Source organism: Nakaseomyces glabratus, chromosome C, assembly GCF_010111755.1.
Source record: "Nakaseomyces glabratus chromosome C, complete sequence".
Classification (NCBI taxonomy): Eukaryota; Fungi; Ascomycota; class Saccharomycetes; order Saccharomycetales; family Saccharomycetaceae; genus Nakaseomyces; species Nakaseomyces glabratus.
The window spans coordinates 205,840-224,770 of NC_088953.1; the positions used below are offsets into that span (position 1 = coordinate 205,840).

The following is an 18,931-nucleotide window of genomic DNA, read 5'->3' on the forward strand; positions in this document are numbered from 1 at the left end:
TTCGTAATAACGGTAATTCACCAGAGAAGTCACGAACAGCATTAGCAAATACTAACTGGACTGGCAAGCTCACATATTCCCTGAGCAACACATATAAATGCATCGTTTTGATGTTGGCAGTTCTTTCCTCTGTAGCAATTACCAACTAGTCGAGGCACTGGTCGAATACTAGACGTTAAAGAATATTTGGGTTCCCTTAAATATAAAGGTGCGATAGAGCTTTTGGTGTACAATGTCTACGGTACATGTTATTGATGTTGAGAGTGGTAACTTGCAGTCTCTGACCAATGCAATTGAATATCTAGGGTTTAGAGTCCAATTGATCAAGGACTCCCAAGATCCTGAACTGCTGAAAGCAGAAAAGTTGATACTGCCAGGTGTTGGTAACTATGGGCATGTGTATGAGAATATATTATCCAGAGGGTTTGAGAAGCCCATCAGGGAATACATAGCTTCTGGCAAACCGATCATGGGTATTTGTGTTGGTCTACAAGTTTTGTTTAATAGCTCTACCGAAAGTCCCTCCAGCGGCGGGTTTGGCTATGTGAACCATAGACTATCTCGCTTCAATGATGATGAAAAGCCAGTTCCTGAAATTGGCTGGAACAGCGTCATCCCAGAAAAGGACTTGTTCTTTGGCTTAGATCCTTACAAGAGATATTATTTCGTTCACTCATATGCTGGTATACTAGATGCAGCAACAGAATCAAGCTTGAAAGCTGACGGCTGGAGGATTGCGAAGGCTAAATATGGTTCTGAGGAATTTATTGCTGCAGTTTACAAGGACAATATATTTGCTACTCAGTTCCACCCTGAGAAATCAGGTTTGGCAGGTTTGCATATAATTGAAAACTTTCTAAAACAGGCACATCCAGGGTTACCAGCTTACTCAGAGGATGAAAAGTCCTTGCTTGGCAATGATTACTCAAACTATGGATTAACGAGAAGAATTATAGCGTGTTTGGACGTACGTACTAATGATCAAGGAGATCTCGTTGTTACAAAGGGAGACCAATATGATGTCAGAGAGAAAAGTGGTGACAACGACGTAAGAAATCTTGGTAAGCCAGTTCAATTGGCTCAAAAATATTATGAACAAGGTGCCGATGAAGTGACATTTTTAAATATTACATCATTCAGAGACAGTCCGGTGAAAGATACCCCAATGCTTGAAGTGTTGAGACAGACTGCGAAAAAGGTTTTTGTCCCATTAACCGTTGGTGGTGGTATCAAGGATATCGTCGATCCGGATGGAACCCATGTTAGCGCTCTTGAAGTAGCAAGTCTGTACTTCAGATCAGGTGCTGATAAAGTCTCTATCGGGACCGATTCTGTTTATGCTGCAGAGAAATACTATGCGAATGAAGGAAAAGGGGATGGTACATCGCCAATTGAAACTATCTCAAAAGCTTACGGTGCTCAAGCAGTTGTAATTTCTGTTGATCCCAAGAGAGTTTATGTTAACGATCCAAGTGAAACTAAAAACAAAACAATAAAAACAAAATTCCCTAATGAGAAGGGACAAGATGTATGCTGGTACCAATGCACAATTAAAGGTGGTAGAGAGAGTAGAGATATTGGTGTTTGGGAACTAGCTAGAGCGTGTGAAGCATTGGGTGCTGGTGAAATTCTTCTAAATTGTATTGATAAAGATGGTTCTAACTCAGGCTATGATCTTGAACTCATCAACCATGCTAAGGAAGCTGTGAAAATTCCCGTTATTGCGTCTTCGGGTGCGGGAAACCCTGCACATTTTGAAGAAGGTTTCAAGCAATCTGCTGCAGATGCTTGTCTGGGTGCAGGTATGTTCCACAGAGAAGAATACACTGTAAATGATGTAAAGGAATACTTATTGAAAAAAGGGTTGAAAGTTAGAGTAGATAAAAACTAAAACTAGGTTAAATAGATATAGAAGAAAGCCATTTACATTTTAACAGGTTTCAATCTTTTGCATGATATCATATAAAATTAACAGTGATTGTCTATATTTTATAGTGAAGTGGCCAACTCCGTATGATGTTTAATGTTCATTTATTATCACAGTAATATAGTGTTGCTATTTTTGAGTTTCCTTCGTTGAAGTACTGGTTTTCTTTATTTTCCCTAAAACTCCGAGGTTTTCGAAAAGCTTTGATATCAGCGGTTTAGCAAGTGAAATAATAAGCAAAAGACATATATTATTAGATAAACAAATAAGGGAGTGTCATAACTCTACAGCTACAAAATTTAAGTGAATACATTGAATTCTGATTGCTATTAAAATTGGAAACACTAATAAATAAAATGTTGGGTTGTGGATGAGGATTTAAAAAAAAAAAAGGTATATAAGGCCAACAAAATATGAAATATGTAACAAAACTTTTCACTTTCTTCCCATTCTCTCCATTATTAAACTATTTGTATTATTTGAGTATTTAATCATAGACACCAAAAAACTAACATCTGTTCACTGCTGCTTTATAACTATAAAATGCACTTTAGAAATATTCTTATTGTTTTGGTTTACTTGGCCTCTTTTATTTCCGCCATTACCAATGAGCCAAAGAATAAAGCCATTGGTATTATTATTGATAGGTTAGAAAAAAATACTGAGACTTTGAAACTCAATGGAAGTGACTCTTCAAAAATTACTACATTTTATGAGGATATTTACGAAATCAACGAGCTATTCTCCACCCTTTACTCTTCCTTTCAGTACCCACAGAATGAATTGGCAACTAAAGCTATAGCTACATTGTTTCGTTTGAGGCTCACTGAAAAGGATGAAGTTACCATTGATTACATGGAGGATAGATTATTCCGTATCAAGAATACTTTGAAGTACGCACTGGACACAAAAGACAGAATGCCAATGCATACCATTGCAGAGATGCAGGGTATTCTAACAAGAAATAGAGATTGGTTGATTGCTACTTCTTCACAGATTTTTAACAAGAATCAGGACGTTGTTAAGGCTATGGCAGACGATTTCCCAGAGTGCCCACCACCTTTGGCGGTAGAGAGTAGCGCACCAAAACTCATCGCACTCCTAACAGACGGCATGATTGTCCTAGCATTACTCAATAGTACAGTTGACACATGCATGGGTGGGTTTGAACCATTATGCGTCTTTGCCCTATCAGCTGCAGGTACAGTTGCCGGTGTGTGGTTGATGAATGTGGTGAAGTATTTTGTTCTCTGCAAGTGAAAGCAGTAGTAAAAGGCCCCAAAAAATAAATACACTAATTTTTCAAGTATCATATAAAGAAGAGGAAAATATTTAATTATATAATACCCATTTATATCGTTATTGGTTGTAACTAATATTTAACATAGCTCCATTACAATAAATATTTTATAAGTATTTACAGTTTGTTATTCCTTTATATGCTACGGATAAAATAGTGGCTCTTTGTGATGAAAAAGGCGATGAGCATCGACTTGAAAATTTTTGAAAAAAAAAAATTTGAAAAATTATGCGATGAGCTACTAGTGTTATAGCATAAATCAACGATAAATAGAGATATATAACCTCAATTTTGCTGGTTTAAACTTTGGAACAGGAATATAGTTAGATATTCTGTTATTTGGGTGAATACCAGGAAAGAGTACAAAAAATCATGGGTAAAGTAACAACTTCAAGAGCTAAGAAACAGAGACATGATCCTCTTGTGAAAGATCTGAAAGAAGCTGAAGGTAGGCTAAAGAAGGTTAGGAAAGATGAAGGAGATGATAATACCAATGGCGAGGAATTTATTGACGACAAGGCCTCTAGAAAGATTCTTCAATTAGCCAAGGCCCAACAAGAAGAAATTGAAGAAGAGAATGAAAAGGAAAGTCAGGACGCTAAGTTCCAAAATGCTAGATTCAAAGTTATCACATATGATAATGACGATGAAGAGGAGGAAGAGGAAGAGGAAGACTTTGGAGAGAATATATCTGATTTTGAGCCTGAAGAAGGTGAATATGTTGAAGAAGAAGAGGTTGTTGAAATAGACGAGGAAGATGCAGCAATGTTTGAACAATATTTCAAGAAAGCTGATGATTTTAACTCTGTAAATGGTAGTTACAACCTGGCTGATAAGATCATGGCATCCATCAGAGAGAAAGAAATGGAATTGTCGAACAAAGGCATGGATGAAGATGATAATGAAGGCGGATTCGCAGAGCCTGCTCCTAGGGTACAAGAAGGTGTTGAACTACCAGAGAAGGTTATCAGAGCATACACCACCGTCGGTTCAATCTTGAAAACTTGGACACATGGTAAACTTCCAAAGTTATTCAAGGTTATTCCTTCTCTAAAGAACTGGCAGGATGTCTTGTATGTTACCAATCCTGAAGAATGGTCACCACACATTGTCTATGAGGCTACAAAGCTGTTTGTCTCTAACTTGCAAGCCAAGGAAGCTCAAAAATTCATTAACATGGTGTTGCTCGACCGATTCAGAGAGAATATCGAAACTACCCCAGACCATTCATTAAACTACCACATTTACCGTGCTATCAAGAAATCGTTATACAAACCAAGTGCATTCTTCAAAGGTTTCTTATTTCCTCTAGTTGAATCTGGTTGTAATATACGTGAGGCAACTATTGCCGGTAGTGTGTTGGCTAAGGTGTCTGTTCCTGTATTACACTCTTCAGCAGCTTTAAGTTATTTACTAAGACTGCCATTCACTCCAGCTACCACTGTATTCATCAAGATATTATTAGACAAGAAATATGCCTTGCCATACCAAACTGTCGATGACTGTGTTTACTACTTCATGAGATTTAGAATTTTGGATGACGGTAGTAATGGTGACGATGCAACCAGAACTCTACCAGTGATATGGCACAAGGCATTCCTTGTATTTGCTCAAAGATACAAGAACGATATAACACAAGACCAAAGAGACTTCTTGATAGAGACTGTGCGTCAAAGAGGGCATAGAGACATAGGTCCAGAAATTAGACGTGAACTTCTAGCTGGCTCTAGTAGAGAATTTGACTCAGAACAACCTCCTAAAGATGATATCATGGTTGACGTGCGTTAAAAATCAGCAATATTTAGGCGCTCATACATAGTCATATTTAAATCAAAAAACTAATAGAAAGTATTTGTACATTAGATAGTCATCATTAATAGAGATTTGAAACTCTCCAAGAATATAGTCATCAATTGGTGTCTTTTACCCATGTCTGCAATGATTTATCATAAAAGGAGCAAGTAGCAATAAATTTCTTGCCCCATTGACCACCGTAACACATCGATTCGTGGCCTTTCTTCAAATAGTTAGTCACCGAGAAATAATCTTCAGTAGAGTCATCAATCTTGACAATCTTTGCACCATCGTACATGCAGCAAACAAGCTGTTCATTTGTTGGTAAGTTGTCCTCTCTAGGCTTTTCGCTAAATCTCCATACCCCACCACCAAGGTTCAACTGACGGGTGTTTTGCACCGGGATGTTGCGACCAGGGTATATGTCATCTTCGAGCATACGCAGATCAAAAGTTCTAATGTGGTCATCGTACGCACCTGTGATAAGTGAGGTGGGCTGGTCATATCTGAAAGTCGGAGAGCTAGTCTTGATGGCCACCACGCCTGCGTCATGTATCCTACTGTTGGACCAGATCAATTCCTTTGATCTTAGATCATGGGCCATGATAGTGGCATCGTCACCACCGGTGAAGACCACGTTCTCCAACGGATGGATTTTGCCAAACTCGGCAGTCCAGCACTGCAGGCTGTGTTGCTCATCGAATACCTGACTTTCGCATTCCAGCGCCCACTGTGGTTCACCTTGAACTTTAATTTCGATCTTTTCCTGTTTTTGGTATGCTTTATACACATTATCAGTGGAGAAACCTATGTCCCCATACTCAATATCGATGGTGCTGGTTTCACCAGTGGTAGCGGTGAGCAGCAACGTAGCGGGACTCAATGGGGAGAAGTGCAAAGACGCAATTAGAGTCTCGGGATCAAACACTTGCAAATTAGACACACGCTCCAGCGAGACCCCGTCATCCCTAACTATTCTCCACAACTCCACATTACCAGTGGAGTGCGCAGTTGCGACCAGCGTATCATCAAAGGGACTCAGCTTCAAGTCCAGCACTGCTCCGTAAGTCCTATAGCTGTGCAAGAGCTTCAATTCAGAGTCAAATACATCGACAGAACCAAACCTGTACCCGGTGTCCTTGTCCAACTCATACGTACCAACTATGATATACTCCTCGTCGTATATCTGCAAGCAGCAGGGCGGGAACTCCGTCTTAACAGCACTCAATATCTTCGCCTCCATCTCCAATAGCACTTCAGATAGCTAACTCTGCACCTGGGGAGTAACTCCACCAACAGCGACTATACATTCCCCCCGCCCACTGGTCATAGCCTGGGCCATCTCATCGCAATCTTATAGCCCATCGATTGGACAGACAGAACCCTAAACCCTAAACCCTAATTTTCATCAGATTGGTGGTTTTGTGTGTTGAAACGCGTCGCGAAGTGAGTGAAGTGGCCTTGTGCGTGCTAGGGTGGGATCAGGCAGCCCTAAACGCACAATTTTTCACTTTGCCAGGCGTTGGATGGGAAACTCTGGGACTAGTGGTCTTGACGGGCCATATAATTGGAGAAAGCTGTTATGTGTGTCTAGGAAGTACTATTCGATAAGCATCAAGGAATTGGCGAGAGGTACGATGAGTGATTTGACGGAGTACTGGGCGCGGTTGAAGCCCTTGCAAGAGGACATGCCGTCCGCTGATTTGGAATCGAAGAAAGAGCGGTACTTGGTGAAGGATGCTGGCAAGCCCAAGTTCGATGTTGAGGCCACTACCAAACGGTTTGAGCATTTATTGTCGCTGAGTGGGTTGTTTAGGCATTTCATTGAGGGTAAAGCTGCGAAGGATCCCAAGTTCAAGCAGGTCTTGGACATCCTCGACAAGCCTGGTAAGAAGGGCCAGAAGAAAGGAGGCCACGAGGATGCCAGAAGGCGTAAGACCGAGAGAGAGGAGGACGCTGAGCTGTTGAAAGAGGAGGAGGATGTTGAGGACGACGCGGATGACATAGAGTACCTGTTCAGGGAATCGCCAGCTTATATCAATGGTCAGCTGAGAGATTACCAAGTTCAAGGTTTGAACTGGCTTGTATCCCTGGACAAGAATAGGATTGCGGGTATTCTAGCAGATGAAATGGGTCTGGGTAAGACTCTTCAAACTATCTCATTCTTGGGGTACTTACGTTACATAAAGAAGATTCCAGGCCCATTTCTAGTCATTGCACCAAAATCCACTTTGAACAATTGGCTAAGAGAAATTAACAAATGGACACCAGAGGTGAACGCATTCATTCTACAAGGTGACAAAGAAGAAAGAGCCCGCCTGATCCAGGACAAGTTTATGGCTTGCGACTTCGACGTCGTGATCGCATCCTATGAAATCATCATCAGAGAGAAGGCAGCGTTCCGTAAAATGAACTGGGAGTATATCATGATCGATGAAGCGCACAGAATCAAAAACGAAGAATCAATGCTGTCACAAGTATTGAGGGAATTCCATTCAAAGAATCGTTTGTTGATAACCGGTACTCCATTGCAAAATAATTTACATGAACTGTGGGCACTTCTAAATTTCCTGCTACCCGATATTTTCTCTGATTCTCAGGACTTCGACGAATGGTTCTCGAAGGAGACTGACGAGGAGGATCAAGAGAAGATTGTCAAGCAACTACATACAGTTTTGCAACCGTTCTTGTTGCGTCGTATTAAAAGTGACGTTGAAACATCTCTTCTACCTAAGAAAGAACTAAATGTTTATGTTGGTATGTCGCCAATGCAGAAGAAGTGGTACAGACAAATTTTGGAGAAGGATATAGATGCCGTTAATGCAGACAGCGGCAGCAAAGAATCAAAGACTAGATTGTTGAACATTGTTATGCAATTGCGTAAATGTTGTAACCATCCATATCTCTTCGATGGTGCTGAACCTGGTCCACCATATACAACTGACGAGCACTTGGTGTATAATTCTGAGAAACTAAAGGTTCTTGATAAGTTGTTACGTAAGTTGAAAGAAGCAGGTTCTCGTGTTCTGATTTTCAGTCAAATGTCCCGTGTTTTGGATATCCTTGAAGATTACTGTTATTTCAGAGAATATGAATACTGCCGTATTGATGGTTCCACTGCACATGAAGATAGAATTGAAGCCATCGATGAATATAACGCCCCTGACTCAAAGAAGTTCTTGTTTTTATTGACTACTCGTGCAGGTGGTCTAGGTATTAACTTAACGACTGCCGATGTTGTTGTCCTATTTGATTCTGATTGGAATCCACAAGCTGATTTGCAAGCTATGGATAGAGCTCACCGTATCGGTCAAAAGAAGCAGGTGAGGGTGTTTAGATTTGTTACTGATAACTCTGTTGAAGAAAAGATTCTTGAGCGTGCTACTCAAAAACTAAGGCTAGACCAGCTAGTTATTCAGCAAAACAGACCAACTAACAAGAAGAAAGAAAACAAGAATGACTCTAAGGATGCCTTGTTGTCTATGATCCAACATGGTGCTGCTGATGTATTCAAGAGTAATACAACTAGTGAAAGAGGAACACCACAACCAGATGACGATAAAGGTGAAGATGTTGATTTGGATGAGTTATTGGCCCAGTCTGAGAGTAAGACTCAATCACTTAACGCTAAATATGAATCCCTAGGTTTAGATGATTTACAAAAATTCAACCAAGATTCTGCATATGAATGGAATGGTACTGATTTCAAAAAGAAGGTTCAGAAAGATATCATTAGTCCTTTGTGGATTGAACCTACCAAACGTGAAAGAAAGGAGAATTACTCTATTGATGGCTACTATAAGGATGTGCTAAACACTGGTAAGCATTCTACTCCATTGCAACCAAGAATGCCAAAACCTAAGGTTTTTTACTCTCATCAATTGCAACCTCCACAACTAAAGGTCATATACGAAAAAGAAAGAATGTGGACAGCAAAGAGAACTAATTATACACCAACGTTAGAGGATGTAAGAGCCACTTATGGAGAGATAGCGGATGAGGAAGAGAAAAAGCAAAAGTTAGAACTATTGAAAGTATCAATAAGCAATGCAGAACCTTTGACTGAAGAAGAAGAGCAATTAAAATCACAATGGGAAAACGAAGGTTTTACCAATTGGACTAAGACTGACTTTAGAAAGTTTATCACCGCTTGCGGTAAGTATGGCCGTAATTCCATACAAGCGATCACAATGGAGCTAGCGCCTGGTAAGACAGAAGAAGAAGTTCGCAGATATGCCACTGCATTTTGGAGCAATCTTGAACGTATTGATGATTATGAAAAGTACCTGAAGATGATTGAAAATGAGGAGGAGAAAGTAAAGCGTGTCAAACTCCAGCAGGAAGCTTTGCGTAGGAAATTGTCTCAGTATAAGAATCCGTTCTTCGACTTGAAACTAAAACACCCACCTTCCACTAACAACAAGAGAACATTTTCAGATGAGGAAGACAGGTACATACTGATAATGTTGTTCAAGTACGGTCTCGATAGAGAAAACGTTTATGAAATGATCAGAGATGAGATTAGAGACTGTCCATTATTTGAACTTGATTTCTACTTTAGAAGTAGGACGCCTATGGAACTGGCTAGAAGAGGTAACACTTTACTTGGATGTATTGAGAAAGAGTTCAACGCAGGTATTGAGCTTACACCTGAAGTAAAAGAAAGAATGGAGGAAGAAGACAAGCAAGGCAAGAGAGCCAGAGAAGAGTTTGAGAAGGATAAAGAGCAAGATGACAACGACTCAGAAACAAAAATGCCTAAAATTGAAAACGACGATGAAGCCAAGATAACTAGCGAAGAACCAGTTTCCGATATTGCTACTGATGATGCAGAAGTCAAAGAAGAATTAAAAGAAGAAACAGTTGAAGCTTAATAAATGATATAAATAATTGTATAATATATTTGCAGGTATGGTAGAACAAGAATATAGTTTTTGTCCTTACCAAACTCTGGATTTTTGTAATTCTAGTTGATGGACATTCATTATTCAAAGACGTGGGTCATATTTTATCAAAGTTAATTTCAGTTTTGATACATATTTATATGATTTTACAGGTATAAGTTATGATAGTAAACAATATTTATTTTTTTTGGAATTTAAAATCGCGGTGTGTAAAGCATCAGAATCGATGTCATTATTTTTGAGCAAGCAATTGCTTAATGTCGTCTTCGATGGACATTGGCTTGGTCAAAGAAGAGTATCTCTGGTGAACCTTACCGTGCTTGTCGACCAAGAATTTCTCAAAGTTCCACTTGACTCTATTTAGACCCAGCAGGCCACTCTTTTGAGACTTCAAGAAGTCATATACAGGGTCAGTGTTGTCACCGTTAACCTCAATCTTGTGCATAATTGGGAAAGTGACACCGTAGTTCAATTGGCAGAAGTTACCGATCTCCTCTTGAGAGCCAGGTTCTTGGCCACCGAACTGGTTGCATGGGAAACCAAGGATGACCAAGCCCTCGTCCTTGTGCTTCTGGTACAAGCTCTCCAAATCCTTGTATTGTGGGGTGAAACCACACTTGGAGGCAACGTTGACAATCAGGACAACCTTGCCCTTCAAGGTATCGAACTTGAAAGTCTCACCTTTCTTGTCCTTGCATTCCAACTCGTAAAAACTCTTAGCAGCCATTGTATATGTTTTGTTCTATGTATCTTTGTGTGTTTTGTTGATATGAATGAATTGTAACGAAACAAGAGTACAAGAGAAAGCTATGGTCCTTCGTATTTATACAAAATAATTGTCGATGTACAAAGTCATCGGAACCCTTAAAATAACATACTACGTTTGCCATTGTGGGGGGGCAGGGATCGTTGTTGCATCATTGTAACTTGTAACAGTCAAAACGGATCCATTTTGCAAATTGTAATACCCAGTGTTATAACTCTAATTAAGCCTCCCGTGTCTGCGCCCGACGTGGAGGCAATCTACGCCCATATAGGCTATTTAACCAAGAATGTAGCATTATGTAAAATGTCATGTGTTCCAGCCAGATCATCTTGCATTTTCGATGATCAGCAATTTTGCTCACTTTCCAAGGAAGCAATGGAGTTAGGCGTTAGTAGTAACGCATTCGTGCATTACCTAATAACTACCGTCTCTTCATTTGTTTAGTGCAATTGCAGTTACTTACAAGTGTTGCAACTTTGCAATTGCAGATACCTACCAACACTCTCTACTAGTGCTCTGCTCTTTGGTCGAACAAAAATATTTTTTTTTTTCAAAATTCGATGATTCGTGGTTTCGGAGTTAATAAAGCAGCCTCCGATTTTTATCTTGTAGTACGTTTCATCATATGATTTCTTTCGTTGTTTGTTATAATTGTGAGTTTTACCCGGCTTCTTCAAGTTTCTGTATGGTTCGGGGGAGGGAGGGCCAGGTTTTCGCGTACCTGGAGTCTCATCTCGCAAGTGCTGGGCGGTCCACTGCAGTATACACTATACAAAGGGTATGCTGGCGGTTGAACTGTATCTTATACCATATTCTTGCTCAAATTGATTGATCAACTGTATACAAAGCTTAAGCACTAGCACAAGCACAAGCACAACAGAATATGGGTTCGCAGAAGGTGCTGTTCGTTGCGGCACTAGGGTTGCTGTACCTGTCGAGCCAATACTCCCCCATTCTATCCGCTGTGGCTTTTGCAATTATAGGGTTCGTGTGCACAAATGCGCTTATTCCGCGGGTCGGGGACTCGTTTATCAAGATTGGTCTGTTCGGTAAGGATATGAGCAAGCCCGGTAAGCCTGTGATACCGGAGACCATTGGTTCAGTGGCAGCTGTCGTGTACCTGTTTGTGATGATGTTCTTTATTCCGTTCATTTTCTACCGTTACATGGTTATTGGCACATCCGGTGGTGGTCACAGAGACGTGGCAAGGGAAGAGACCGCACGGGAGTCCTTCTTCCCACATAACAAGTTGTCAGAGTACTTGAGTGCGATATTGTGCCTCGAGTCCCAAGTTATGCTGGGTGTGGCTGATGACCTCTTTGACTTGCGTTGGAGACATAAGTTTTTCCTCCCTGCAGTGGCAGCTATCCCTTTGCTGATTGTTTACTACGTCGATTTTGGCGTCACTTACGTTCTAGTACCACAGTTCTTACAGAAATACGTGCATTTCACCAGCATAGACCTGGGAGCCCTGTATTATATCTACATGAGCGCGATGGGCATCTTCTGTCCAAACTCAATAAACATCCTGGCGGGTATTAACGGGTTGGAAGTGGGCCAATGTATTGTGCTGGCCATACTGACACTATTGAACGATGCAATTTACCTAACTGTAGGAGCAGAGGCATCTAAGGAAGCTCACAGATTTTCTACAGTACTAATTTTGCCGTTCTTAGGTGTATCACTAGCACTATATAGATGGAACAAGTGGCCTGCTAAAGTATTTGTGGGTGACACTTACTGCTATTTCGCAGGTATGGTATTTGCAGTGGTCGGTATACTAGGGCACTTCTCAAAGACCATGTTGCTGTTGTTCCTACCACAGATCGTTAATTTCCTATACTCATGTCCACAGTTGTTCAACATAGTTTTCTGTCCAAGACATAGACTACCCAGATTCAACGAAAGTGATGGCCTACTATACCCATCAAGAGCGGACTTGAAAGAAAACCCACCAAAGGGTTTTTTCGTTCCAGTGCTGAGGTTATTACATGTCCTACATCTCATAGATTTGGAATTTGACAAGGACAACAATATCGTTAGTTGCTCAAATATGACGATGATTAATTTGTTACTAGTTTGGTTTGGCCCACTAAGAGAAGATAAACTTTGTAACAGAATTCTTATTATCCAATTCATGTTCGGACTATGTGCATTAACGGCCAGGCATGCTGTTGGAACACTGCTGTTCGGCAATGACAACTTATCCAGCATTCGTTTACAATAAAATCACTAGATTGAGATTTATTAAATAGACATATTCATTGATCCTTTTTCACCTTATAATGCAGTATTAATATATTATAGAATTAAAAGTACATAGGTGCCAATCATCATCTCATCGTTAAAACCGTAAACCATTGAAATAATCAAGATTCGAAACCAATTGACTATCATGCCACATTGGGTTGCATCGGATGACGTTCTACTTAGAAGAAGATTGTCAAGTTACTTTGAGTTACTTTGTACATCACCTCCTCACTGCCATGCATCAAGATGCCTGAGAATATTTGAGTTTGGAATATTATAGAATTTAACGTTTTGTTCCCATCATTTGGGCATCCTTATCACGAATAATCAAGATTTTTCAAGGGAAGCAAAGAACCTATTTCTTCTTGCAATTAAATCGTTAACCCATTCCTTAACTTCATCTGTCTTGACCCACTCTGCTGCTTGGAAAAAGGATTGGAAGTTTAACTTAGCCTTGTGCTGCTTTTCGTATTCAAAACATTGCACTAGTAGCTCATATTTATCGATATCCTTCACATAGCGAGCCTCTAGAGAAGTAATGTTCTCGTATGAGTACCACAGGCTCTTAATTTCCTCTGCTGCTTCTTCATTAAATGGCTTGATCAATGTCTCAGAGATATAATTTATGGTCTCCATTTCTCTACGATGTTTCTCTTCTTTACCAATTGGATCAACAGGAGTAATATCGCCTACTAGAGATTCAGCCATGTCATGAATTAATGCAATCTTAACACATTGGTCCTTGCTAACCTCTTTGTTCTTAATCAACATGGAGATAATCCCCATACGGTACATATGGTCAGCAATGCTTTCACACTTGGTCATACCGTGATCGAGCCATCCTGTTCTTCTCTGGACTTTCAATTGCTCCAGCACTTTCATGAAGGACAACATATAGTTAGGAGTGTCTTCCGCTAGCATGTTCTTAACATCCTGTGGAATATAGTCCTCTGGTGCCCATATCTTGGTGCTCAACTTGATATCACCGTTAACAACTTCCTGGGACACAGTTCTGGTATTAGACATTTGACGCATATATTTCTGATTGGATCCTTCCAACACCTTTACCCATTTACACTACGAAACTCAAGAGCACAGATACAGAAACTCTTATACTTATATATCTACCCAAACCACCGAGCACTTGCTCAGTACTTCGTAGTTGCACAAATTTTATTCTTTATGCTTCTTGCACCATTTAATACCTCACAGTATCCAACTCCCTGAAGGCCTACAAACGTTTCTATATCTTTACCCCCCAGTGCCACTAAGATATCTGGCTCAAAACCCGAAACACTGGCCAATACTGCTACGCGATGAGCTAATCCTTGGCTATTATGGTAATTTTCTGCAAATTGTTTGTTGTCACATTACCGCTTTAGGAAAAATCTTTAAAATCCGAAATAAAAACCAAAATATTGAAGAAATAATTTGGCAGAGACACATAGAAACACAGAAACTATTAGTAATAGTTCAGAAGATCATCCTGGAGGGTTAGCTTACATTTGAGCAGTTAATTCTGATCCCTTGAGAGAGATGGGAAAATGTGTCATACTTGGAACCAGCGTTCTCTGATCCGATACAAATGCCATTTGGGTGGGGAGAAAGGATCCTTGAAATGCATATGCCAATTCGGGGCTAGGATGGTATTTGGCAATCTGGGCAACTGAATCAGCCGGTACCAAATGTAGTTTAAATCCGGGATTTATGCAGCTAGGGGAGTCATTATGATTATCTTGTATCCGTAGCAAGCTATTGACCACGCGGGTGGCCTTGTAAAGGGTGTCTTGCGATGAGCAGCAATTGATTCCGAGCAACATGAGATAATGGGTGCCCTTTAACCAATGAAGGGTCATATCAAGATATACAGCACGTAGTATATACATCTACCTCCGTTTAAAAGGAATAATATCACAAAGTAGCCTGAGATATCCTGGCACCATGACAGCAACTGAGAGCTTAATGGGTAATACAAGGAGGAAAATCGAACTGACTTCCTCCTTGATACTGGCAGTGTTAGTGAGCTGCCTGGGAACTATCCAATTTGGTTACCACATTGCAGAACTTAATGCACCTCAGCAGTTTCTCACTTGTAGTGAGGTCAAATACCCACACGGTGACCCTGATATCCCATATGATGAGACCCTATTTGGGAGGCACGGCCTGGTGCAATGCATCCCAATGACAACCGAACAATTTGGTGTTGTTACATCTGTGCTTAGCGTTGGTGGACTGATTGGTTCATATATTGCTGGTCAATTAGCAGCCAAGTATGGTAAGAAGAAGATTAGTCAAGGAACCGCATTCGTCTATTTTATTGGCTCTTTGATGCTAACTATGGCAAATGGCTACTGGACCATGATTTTTGGTCGTTTACTTGTAGGTATGGCCTCCGGAATATCTATTGTCGTCATCCCTGTCTACATAAATGAGATCACACCTGCTGAATATAAGGGCGCTATGGGTACAATGAACCAACTTTCTATCAACATTGGTATTCTTTTCACGCAGACTATAGCGTTGGTATTTACTAATTCTTATTATTGGAGATGGATTTTGCTGATAGGTACTGCAATTGCACTTGTGAATTTTGTAGCATGGTCTACAATTGATGAATCACCCAAATGGCTTCTGAAAAGGGGACTCACCTCGGAGGCAGAAATGGTTGTTTATAAGTTACATGGTGGTACTTACCAAGACGCGAAGGATCAAATACAGACGTGGCAGACTGATATGAACAGTCACCACGAACACGCTGACTTTGCTGGAAGAGAACCAACATTATGGGAGTTTGTAACCAGAGAAGAGTACAAGAAGCCGCGCAATGTCATATTCATGATACTGTGTGCACAGCAGTTCTGTGGTATCAACTCCATTATTTTCTATGGGGTTAAAGTCATAAGTAACTCACTACCGAATAGTGCAGTTCTTGTCAATTTTGGTATTTCGGTACTGAATGTATTGATGACATTTGTGGCATCGGTTATTATCGACTCGCTAGGTCGTAAACCGCTGTTGCTAAGTTCATCAGCGTTGATGGCAGGAACTTCATTCTTGATCAGTATTGGTATATCCAAGGACGTTCCAATACTGTTAGTGATTGCGGTATTTGCATATATTGCATCCTTTGCTATTGGTGTAGGACCTATTCCACTGATGATCATTAGTGAACTGACAACGCATGAGGCCGCCGCGAAGGCGCAAAGTTTTGGGACAATTTGCAACTGGCTTGCTACGTTCCTTGTTGGCTTCTTGTTCCCTTCATTCCATGAGGTAATGGGCGGAGCTGTGTATTGCATCTTTTCTATAGTTGCAATTGGCTTCGTGATCTACATCAAGTACAGAGTTCCGGAGACTAAGAACAAGACCAGCTACTCGGACGTATGGAGAGGGTATTAAGGACCTAGTTTCCATTTCTTATTTTTTTTTTTCCATTGTGAATTATTAGTATTAGAGAATGAGATATTATATAAAATATATCCTATAATTATGACATAGTAGAAAACTAATATAACAATTTTGCTGAATTATACCTTGTATTTCAGTTTCCACAGAGAAGTGCTTTTGTTTTTTTCTATTAGATAGATGTAATAGTTTGTAACCTGATCGATCCCAGATCGACAGATTATTGCTTGTCAAACTTCTTGTAGTACTTCTGGGACAAGAAGCCATCCAAGGTCAGGATAGCAGCAGCGGCACCAGCAGTAGCCAGGATCTGTCCGTCGGACTTGCCCTGCAAGAACCTGTGCTCATACTTGGCGTAACTCTGCAACAAAGTCACCACCACCGATGAACCAAGGATAACGTTCACCAGAACGACAGGGTTCTGCAACTCACGATACAACTTGACAGCAAGCGTCTGAGCCCTGGCAATGACGTAGTTGGTCTTTTCAACCGCACAAGATTTCAGTTGTTCGAAGGATAGACAGGAACACTTCTTCTCTTCGTTATGTTCAGACATTGTAGTTTAAGTTCTGTAGGTGCTAGAGTATCAAAAACTAGAGCGTTTGGAGAGCGGGGCCCATCGCAAGGAGACCTCAAAATGAATTACATTGCTGCATATTTATACATTGATGGGCAACAATCGGTGCCAGTGGTGGTCTCCCCCCATCCAATCAGAGATGACGTTAGTTCCCCCGATTTCAATTTGCATAATGCTGGACCACAGCGATGATCCCTTCCGGTCCAATCCCAGATGGTGTCCTGAAAGGACAAAGAAGGGACTTTGGAAGGGTCACTTTGACTCCCCTAAATAAAAAGTGCTTTTACCCGGATTTCTGTTCCATCCTGGTGCTAATAGAGACAATGGGATGAACTACCTGGTATTTTGGCATCCGATGGGTACTCTTTCAGATGTTGCCTTTCTATGGTTTATATCTTATACTTATCTAGAATATTTAAATTGTGGTACATTAGAACACCGGCTGTTTTATGGTCCAGCTTCTTGCTTCCTTCATGCCTTCGATGATATAGTTCTCTGGAGAGCCACCTTTCTCATCTTCTGTGTCATCGTTGCGCAGTCTTTCCCTCTGTGCCTGTGATAGCTTGCTCCACTCGCGTTTCTTCTCCATGAACTCCCGCGTGTCCATGTTGTTGAAGCCCTTTAAGTCCTTCTCCGACATTTTCTCGCATGTCCGCCCGTCTTTACTGTGGTATGCAGTCTTCGTGCTGCTCTCTGGCCTAGAGACGTTGCGCTTGGCGTAGTACTCCTCTTCCATCTCGTTGATCTTCAGGGCCTCGATGTCTATCAGGTTTACACCCTTCTCGTTTCTTGCCCACCCGGAACCGCCGTTCAGTATATCGTCCACACATTCACGAGGAGTAAACTCGCCAGGTCTGGGGTCCCAAGGCAGCTGGAAGGTCTTCTGGTAAAGAGTATCCACTAGTGGGCTCATTGCTGCTGAGATCGTGTTCGTAAAACGCGTGCGTTGTGTGGAGGATGACATGCTTGTGCCTACACCACTCGTCCCAGTGCCCGAATTGGAAAACAGCGTGCTTGGGATAGGAGACGATGTCGGAGATCCCCTCTCCGAACCGCCGTCCAGTATACCTGTGAGTTCACCTCTGAAGCTTGTTGAAAGTTGGCCCGATGTGAAGGCGTTGGGGACAATGAAGTCTTGGTAGCTGCCTCTAGTCAATTTCATCTTCAGTGTCATATTTAGAATCGAGTTAACCTTGGAGTCATTCAGTAGGAACCTGTTGGAGATAGGTGACTCGTCCTCCTTGATGTACTCGGTTATATTTATCTTTACTGTACCGAGCAGAACTTTACCAGAAGTCCTCTGCGTGTAATTGCTATTGCAGTTAGCGCCATTAGTGACAGAGGAAAAGCTTGGATGCATCCTCAGTGTATGAATGTTGGTATCTAAACTAAACCGTTTCAAGTCAAAAGCATTAGCGACATTATTGGCCTGGTTGTCTATGGCGTTCTTCACACCAGCAATGGGACTGTCCCTACCAGAGTCTGTGTTGCCGCTCCCGCTCCGGCTTCTTCTTCCGTTATCGTCTCTTTTAACCGACGACATGGCACCTGGCTTGTTGTCGGTAAACTCAAAGTACACCTCCAGGTAGAGTAACTTGGGCACGAACTTCCTGTACTTGTCGAGGTGTAGCTTTACATGCATTGGCTTCTCAAGCTTATAATTCCACTGAGCTCTGTGTCTTTTCACGGAGACTTTGTTAGTGATACCGCGGTGCACATTCGAAACACTAACAGACTCACCGGAGGCACCAGTGACAGTGGTATCCGAAGTGCCCGTGCCGTCTTTCAAGTTCCATTTAACATAGCACACACCTCCTGACTGCGGCACGTTGACCAGCTCTTTGATCTGAAACTCCAGCAAAAACTTGGGCCTCTTATCCTTCCCGCTCTTCCCAATCGCCATCCTTACGCTGGTTTGTAGTTGTTTTAACTTGGTGTAGTAAGAAAGCTTAATGAGTTGTAATTATAGCTCATCCATGTATGGGCAGGCTTTTTCAAGTTTTAGGCA

General features: G+C 41.2%; 11 protein-coding genes across 11 annotated transcripts; 6 read left to right on the top strand and 5 right to left on the bottom strand.

The window, feature by feature from the left end:
- Positions 1 to 232: 232 nt before the first annotated feature.
- HIS7 (imidazoleglycerol-phosphate synthase) lies at positions 233 to 1,891 on the top strand (the record flags this gene model as incomplete). Its single annotated transcript, XM_445244.1, has 1 exon — positions 233 to 1,891. The coding sequence occupies one exon, from the start codon at positions 233 to 235 to the stop codon at positions 1,889 to 1,891; it is 1,659 nt and encodes a 552-aa protein (XP_445244.1).
- A 579-nt stretch (positions 1,892 to 2,470) lies between these two features.
- Positions 2,471 to 3,187, top strand: GVI51_C01375 (uncharacterized protein; the record flags this gene model as incomplete). Its single annotated transcript, XM_445245.1, has 1 exon — positions 2,471 to 3,187. The coding sequence occupies one exon, from the start codon at positions 2,471 to 2,473 to the stop codon at positions 3,185 to 3,187; it is 717 nt and encodes a 238-aa protein (XP_445245.1).
- A 412-nt stretch (positions 3,188 to 3,599) lies between these two features.
- On the top strand, positions 3,600 to 5,015 carry ENP1 (snoRNA-binding rRNA-processing protein ENP1; the record flags this gene model as incomplete). The annotated part of the gene is made up of 1 exon (XM_445246.1): positions 3,600 to 5,015. One exon carries the CDS (start codon positions 3,600 to 3,602, stop codon positions 5,013 to 5,015), a length of 1,416 nt encoding a protein of 471 aa, XP_445246.1.
- Positions 5,016 to 5,136: 121 nt separating this feature from the next.
- Positions 5,137 to 6,264, bottom strand: RRT2 (diphthamide synthase; the record flags this gene model as incomplete). The annotated part of the gene is made up of 1 exon (XM_445247.1): positions 5,137 to 6,264. The coding sequence occupies one exon, from the start codon at positions 6,262 to 6,264 to the stop codon at positions 5,137 to 5,139; it is 1,128 nt and encodes a 375-aa protein (XP_445247.1).
- Positions 6,265 to 6,547: 283 nt separating this feature from the next.
- Positions 6,548 to 9,895, top strand: ISW1 (chromatin-remodeling ATPase ISW1; the record flags this gene model as incomplete). The annotated part of the gene is made up of 1 exon (XM_445248.1): positions 6,548 to 9,895. One exon carries the CDS (start codon positions 6,548 to 6,550, stop codon positions 9,893 to 9,895), a length of 3,348 nt encoding a protein of 1,115 aa, XP_445248.1.
- A 262-nt stretch (positions 9,896 to 10,157) lies between these two features.
- Positions 10,158 to 10,652, bottom strand: GPX2 (glutathione peroxidase GPX2; the record flags this gene model as incomplete). The annotated part of the gene is made up of 1 exon (XM_445249.1): positions 10,158 to 10,652. The coding sequence occupies one exon, from the start codon at positions 10,650 to 10,652 to the stop codon at positions 10,158 to 10,160; it is 495 nt and encodes a 164-aa protein (XP_445249.1).
- Positions 10,653 to 11,574: 922 nt separating this feature from the next.
- ALG7 (UDP-N-acetylglucosamine--dolichyl-phosphate N-acetylglucosaminephosphotransferase) lies at positions 11,575 to 12,918 on the top strand (the record flags this gene model as incomplete). The annotated part of the gene is made up of 1 exon (XM_445250.1): positions 11,575 to 12,918. One exon carries the CDS (start codon positions 11,575 to 11,577, stop codon positions 12,916 to 12,918), a length of 1,344 nt encoding a protein of 447 aa, XP_445250.1.
- Positions 12,919 to 13,268: 350 nt separating this feature from the next.
- Positions 13,269 to 13,976, bottom strand: GVI51_C01507 (5'-deoxynucleotidase; the record flags this gene model as incomplete). Its single annotated transcript, XM_445251.1, has 1 exon — positions 13,269 to 13,976. One exon carries the CDS (start codon positions 13,974 to 13,976, stop codon positions 13,269 to 13,271), a length of 708 nt encoding a protein of 235 aa, XP_445251.1.
- Positions 13,977 to 14,882: 906 nt separating this feature from the next.
- On the top strand, positions 14,883 to 16,340 carry VVS1 (Vvs1p; the record flags this gene model as incomplete). The annotated part of the gene is made up of 1 exon (XM_445252.1): positions 14,883 to 16,340. One exon carries the CDS (start codon positions 14,883 to 14,885, stop codon positions 16,338 to 16,340), a length of 1,458 nt encoding a protein of 485 aa, XP_445252.1.
- A 226-nt stretch (positions 16,341 to 16,566) lies between these two features.
- OM14 (Om14p) lies at positions 16,567 to 16,902 on the bottom strand (the record flags this gene model as incomplete). The annotated part of the gene is made up of 1 exon (XM_445253.1): positions 16,567 to 16,902. The coding sequence occupies one exon, from the start codon at positions 16,900 to 16,902 to the stop codon at positions 16,567 to 16,569; it is 336 nt and encodes a 111-aa protein (XP_445253.1).
- Positions 16,903 to 17,353: 451 nt separating this feature from the next.
- On the bottom strand, positions 17,354 to 18,826 carry GVI51_C01573 (uncharacterized protein; the record flags this gene model as incomplete). Its single annotated transcript, XM_445254.1, has 1 exon — positions 17,354 to 18,826. The coding sequence occupies one exon, from the start codon at positions 18,824 to 18,826 to the stop codon at positions 17,354 to 17,356; it is 1,473 nt and encodes a 490-aa protein (XP_445254.1).
- Positions 18,827 to 18,931: the final 105 nt, after the last annotated feature.